Consider the following 6,414-nt stretch of genomic DNA (forward strand, 5'->3'; position numbering starts at 1 on the left):
TGGCATTGAAAGGCAGATAGGTGGCCCAGACGTTGGTGCCTCTACCAACTTCAGGTTTGGGGGCTATAAAACTTCTAAGTTATTATCAGTTGATGAGATTGGTGTTCTACCACCGATGGTAAAGATTTATACTCCTCTGCACCTTATTGCCTGATATGAGCTGCCTACCACCTGAATCTGTTGGGGACTCAGTGTTTGTCTACCTCGTGGTCTAGAATCGCTTCCTAGGCTTGTTTCTCACTATGCGCTTATGACAGGTTAAATTTAGGTTCGTTAGCCTGTGTTTGTTCCCTGTTCTCAGGCCCCTAAGGTAGTTCAACTTTCAATAGTAGATCCACTCTCAGGAGGGCACTTTGCCATTACTCTGAGTCATACAAAATGATTTGCTCTCCATTGCCGACCCATCCACAAAAGAAACGACTTCTTCATCAAATGCTGCAACCACATTTGGGATTGTAGGGCTCAAGTCTCATCCCAGCCAGAGACTAGGACTCCTAGGCTATTTTCACAAGGCTACCAAAATTACCTTTAGGAAATATGACATTACTTAATTAATGTGTATGTGCATGTGTGTATGTGTGTGCATGCACATACATGCATTTTGAGTGAAAAATGTGTACGTGGATGTCCTTGACACACCTGGTGCACGTGGGTGTCATTGACACACCTGTTAAGGTCAAAAGACAACTTACAGAAGTAAGGTCTCTCCTACCGTGTGGTGCTTGGAGATCAGACTTAGGTCATCGTGCATGACCACCAGTGCCTTCAATGTCCCGGACATCTCACTGACTCGATGAGGTTTCTGTTTTCCCCCAACCCATCCTGCCACCACCCTGTTGCCTCATGGATGGAACTGTGTTTACCTTGGATTTCTCCTCTGTATCTACACTGATTATCTGTCTTCTGCTCTGCACTCTTCAGATAGCCTATCCTTACCTTGGTGAATTTCGAAAGCTCTTTCTTTTTATCTCTGGAAAACTGTTTGTTTCTTATTACAGTTCTTCAGCTGCACTAGGCATTGTCTGTTACCTGCAGGCACACCACAACAATGTTTCCTCACTCTTTATATCACTCTTGGTTGCTTTTGATCCACTTCTATGAGGAGAAAGCCCTAAATTATATAGCTACCAGCAACTTTATTTTCATTTTAAAAATCATTTCACATTTTAAATCATTAGATAAATTATCTCTTTTACTTAGGATAGAATTGCAGATTATATAATTCTAGATTTCATATTTCTATTCGTCATTTATTTTCTTCAACAATTTTCTAACAGCGCAGCAATTTCACTTATTTTATACCAATCAACAGACATTGATTCATTTTAGAACAACTAGTGATGTAGGATTTTTTTTTTGTTTACTTCATTCTGCATCTGAATAAAACATGAGTTAGAGAATTTGGCCAGCAAGATGTTTCAGTGTTAGTGCTTCTGCTGAGCCTGATGAACTGAGTTTAATTTCTGGGTCTCACAAGGTTGAAAGAGAAAACAGACTCTTTCAATTTGATCTCTGACCTCTGCATGTATGCACCCAATCCAATAAATAAATAAATTAAAAAAAGTTAATTCATCTCCTGATATTTCAGGATCTGATCAAGTGAACAACATTTTAGACAAACTTTCCATAAGCTTTACGTATAAAATACGAACTGGTATATTCTATGTTTGCTCACATAAAGTTTACTGAAGCTATTGAATTAGGGTTATGAAAGAAATGTCTCTCTATTGGGAGCGAATGTCTCTATAACCATGCTTTGTTCTTGCTTCTATGTTGTGCTCTGGGCTCTGTTGATATCTAACCAAGGTTAAATAGTTACTTTTGTCTACTCTAGATATACACCGCCTTTCTTTTAGTGCCATTAAGAGAGAATTCAGAATTTTAAACTAAAAAACAATTACAAATAAGCCTACAAACATGATTTTGATATTTTTGATATAAAACTAATTTATTATCTCAATTTATTAAATAGTCAACTTACTATATTTGATACATCTGATAGTTTGGAGTTTGTGGTAACTATATGTTTAAAGGTATCTAAGAAACTAACTGTACAATATAACAGAACTTACTAGAAACGATGCTTTCTAAGACAGTGTTGTTTACATTGAGACTAGACAGGCTTGCAGCAATAGTGGGTGGAATATAATTTTGAAGGGATTTTTTAAAGTCTTTAGAATATTCTGTTTATTTATTTATTAAAGATTTCTGCCTCCTCCCTGCCACCGCCTCCCATTTCCCTCCCTCTCCCCCAATCAAGTCCCCCTCCCTCGTCAGCCCAATGAGCAGTCAGGGTTCCCTGCTCTGTGGGAAGTCCAAGGACCACCCACCTCCACGAAAGCACGGGATAAAACCGGACTCGCTGAACATAGCGGTCTATGAGGACTACTGAGAACTCAAGAACAATGGCAATGGGTTTTTGATCCTACTGCACGTACTGGCGTTGTGGGAGCCTAGGCAGTTTGGATGCTCACCTTTCTAGACATGAAGGGATGATTTGACAGCTGAAATTTCCTGGCAGCTTGGTCAAATTCTAAGGAAGAGAGAATCAAATTTATTTGAAAAACTGGAAGACAAGGCTCATAATGCAATGATATGAATTCAGGCTTTCAATTTAGACTTGTCTAGACTAAAATGGCAGATTCTCCATTTCCTGATTGATAGGACATTGTGTGACATGAAAAAAACTCTCTTCACCTCACAAATGCTTGCTCTTTGAAGAGACAAAGAAATTATTAGTATGCCAAATGTCTATGGTGAAGACATTTTGTAGTCACAGTATCAATGACAAAGTATGAAACACAATACTCCACTTACTAGTACATTTAAATTTGCTAGGGTTTGGTCTCAGAGAGATGGGTTGGGTGAGAAATAGCTGCAGAGGTCCTGTCCTGAATCTTAAGTCTACCTTAGAAGGAAATTTTAAAAAATGATCTGATGGACTTTAAGACAAGAGATTATAGATTTTCATTTTAGGAATATTAATATCGGAATGTTGTTACGTTATACTATAACACAGGAATTTTTTTTGTGTGTGTCTATGTGTATGTGTGTGTGTCTGGGAAGGTATTATAAAAATTATATTGAATAAAAACAGATGTCAAAAAGAGGTTGGATATCATATACTCATGATAAAATTATAGTTATAATAACTATAACCATAATTATATAATTTTATAATTGTTATATGTTATAACTCTCTCTACACACTTACACACAAATATTAATATATGTATACATTTCTAGATGTTGAAAAATTCTAGATATTAACAGAACCTTTCGATATTTAATCATTTTATTTAGAAGCTTATATATGTACACCAAACTATTACCTAACTTGTTTATAATCCTAAGACAAATGAATTACCATGACAGATGTTGACACATGCCTCTGCGCAGAATAAAAATCACATTCTGATGATATTGCCAGAAATCTTCATTATACCTAAATCTCGTACTATAATGGTACTCAACCAAAAAACCATGACGACTGTTGACACATGCCTATGTGGAGAGGAATAAAAATCACATTCTGATGATATTGCCAGAAATCATTATTCCTAAATCCCTTATTATAATGGTATTCAACCAAAATTGTTGAGCCATTTTAGAAACACATAATTTCACTTTTCACACTAGCTGCCACGTCTTCCTGATTTAGCACTCTGTTGTCTCACCACATAACATACAGTAATATCTCTCCTGCTAGGTTAATGTTATTTATTTAACCATGTATTGTATGTACTCAATAAATTTTGTTGACATTGCATTCATTATGTGTCTGCATTGTAATTTTCTGGATAAAATTAGTACATAGTGTTTTCTTTGCTTGCAATATGTAATCACCAATATTTTACAAAAGTATTATCTAAGGAATAAAGATGTGGGAAAAATCATAGGGTTCCCTCTTAGAAAAACAGATTTCTGATGCTCAGATCAGGTTTATAGAATCAAAATATTCTACATAAGGGGTACTGAAACATTTACTTAAAAGAATAATTTTATGCATTTTTTTGTAAATTAGATGTATAAAGACAATGCCAAAAGTGTACCTTTTTAATTGAACAAAAAGGACCATATTATTATAGTATTGTTTTTATGTTTATGTGTTTGTTGACTGATACAATAACCATGAAAATGTATCTTGTTGTTTGCCAAATTAATCAGAAAATTTCCAGGGAGAAGAAGATGATGGACAATAACCAACCATACACTGTTAGAATCTCCAAGAAAGAAAATATGAAGAAACTGGAACTCAGGCATCCTATGAAGTGGGAGATAATGCAGAGACTGAGTCCAATCGCGAAGAGAAGTAGAAAAGTTTAGGAAGTAGAAGAGAAGCAAGAGACTTCTCAGCCCACACAGGTAGTCCTCAGCTCCATGTGCTGGGTTAAAAACTGTAGTGGGTTTCCTTCACTGCTTCCAACAAAGATACAGGCACAGAAGCATCACTGTGAAACACCAGCTAAAAGACAACATATGTCAACTTGTCTTACTGGGCGCTGAGTGAAAATGCTACCTGTACACTCCTTGGAACTGTTTCTAAAACATGATGCACAGTAAGTGTTAACAAACACATGATAATGGAACTGCCTTTTTTTTATAGTCTGTCTTCTATAAAAGACTAAAAGTGGAAATCTAAAGTAAGAGAAGCAACAGAAAACATACAAATCCAAAGAAATTACAAATGAAAAGGCCGTTGAAGAAATCAGGTTGGAAATTTAAGAATTCCTACAATTACACAAAAATGAAAAAAATACATTAGAACATATGCGATAAAATGAAAACAGTTCTAGGAAAAAAATAAAATTATCAGCTAATCTCCCTGGTGAATACAATATAGAAGTTCTTAAGGAAATACTGGCAGGATGCGTTCAACAACACATTAACATGTCACTCACCATGATCAAGTTGACGTCAAGTCAGAAGTGACCCAATATATAAATACGCTACAATACAGTACATAAATAGAATTAATGGAGAACTATATAATTACCTCAGAAGATGCAGATTAGATCTTTGAAAATATAACTTCTTTTCATATCCTTGAAAATATTAGGAAGAAAAGGAAGATGCTCAACCTAAAAACGGCAATAAATGAATTTTTAGCCAGCATTATACTAAATAAAGAAAAACTCAAATTGTTTCAATGAAAATCAGGAATGGGACAGGGTTGCCATATTCACCACTCCCATTCAATAAAGTTCTTAAAGTTTTAGTTAACAATTAGACATAAGAAACAAAAAGGAATAAAAACTAGAAATCAAGAAGTCATATTATCCCTCTTTACAGATGATGTAGTCATATACATGAGATGTTAATGAATCTACCATCCTTAGAATTGAAGAACTCATTCAGCAAAGTATCAGGTAACAAATCTTTTTTTTTTTCTGTCTTACAAACTTTATTAGTGCTGGGGAAAGGAGGACAGGCAGCTCCGGTCTCTCCCTACATTACTGCTTGCCGTTGCCATTGATGGGACGGTTCAAATGGTCAGAGGAGGACAGGAAGGCCTTGATCTTGGCCGGGCACTGAGGCGTGCCACATAGGCACTGAGCAGGGGGAAGTTGTCCAGGCAGCCAGGGGCCAGGACCTGGTGGATCAGCAGCAGATCTAGCAAGTTGTAATCGTCGAAGGAGATCTGGTCACCCACTATGAAGGCTTTGCCTCCTTGGTTCTGGGACAGCAGGGTCTCGAAAAATTTCAGGTGTCCAGGCAGGGCCTTCACATAGTCATCCTTCCCTTCCTCATATTTGGTGTAGATGAGGGTGATGTATTTCAGGCGAAGGCCTTCCACCCCATCATTCACCATATCCACCTGGGCAGCCTCCTTCTGATCTTTTCCATAAAGCCCAAGGGATCGGCCCAAGTGCCTCAAGATGGCATTAGATTGGTACAGGGTAAGGTCTCCATCCTGAAACTTGGGGAGCTGCCCATACAGACAGGTGGACTTGAGCAAGCCTTTCATCCAAGTATCTATGGACACCACCTCCTCCTTCCAGCTCTGGTCCTGGTCAGCCAGTAGTATGCGCATGGCCTCACAGCGCCCTCGAACTGGGAAGTAGACAATGGTGTACGGCGGCATGGCTGCTACGTAGACTGAGGCACGAATTCCGAGCTGCGTAGACGGTAACGGATCTTGGTTGTGGAAGCCAGCCCAGGTAACAAATCTTACATACAAAAGTCAGAATTGGTAGCTTTAATATATACAAAAGATGGACATACTAAGAAGGAAAATAGGAAAAATAGTCTTGTGCACAATAATTTATAAGAAATAATAAGGGCAAGGGAGATGGCTCAGCCTTTAAAGACTAGGCTCATAACCAAAATTATAAGAGAAATTATAAAATTACAAAATAAAACCCCAATGACCAATCTTAGTCACATAAGTGAACAATTTCCACAATAAAAGAT

At 37.3% G+C, this 6,414-nt stretch overlaps 1 protein-coding gene across 1 annotated transcript; it reads right to left on the bottom strand.

Moving 5' to 3' along the window:
* Positions 1 to 5,392: 5,392 nt before the first annotated feature.
* LOC121465383 (glutathione S-transferase P-like) lies at positions 5,393 to 6,109 on the bottom strand. The gene has a single exon (XM_041678621.1). It carries the CDS (start codon positions 6,083 to 6,085, stop codon positions 5,486 to 5,488), a length of 600 nt encoding a protein of 199 aa, XP_041534555.1. The 5' UTR covers positions 6,086 to 6,109; the 3' UTR covers positions 5,393 to 5,485.
* Between the last annotated feature and the right edge of the window lie 305 nt (positions 6,110 to 6,414).

Source organism: Microtus oregoni, unplaced genomic scaffold, assembly GCF_018167655.1.
Source record: "Microtus oregoni isolate MIOR12 unplaced genomic scaffold, Mior012 000030F_ref0000283, whole genome shotgun sequence".
NCBI lineage: Eukaryota > Metazoa > Chordata > Mammalia > Rodentia > Cricetidae > Microtus > Microtus oregoni.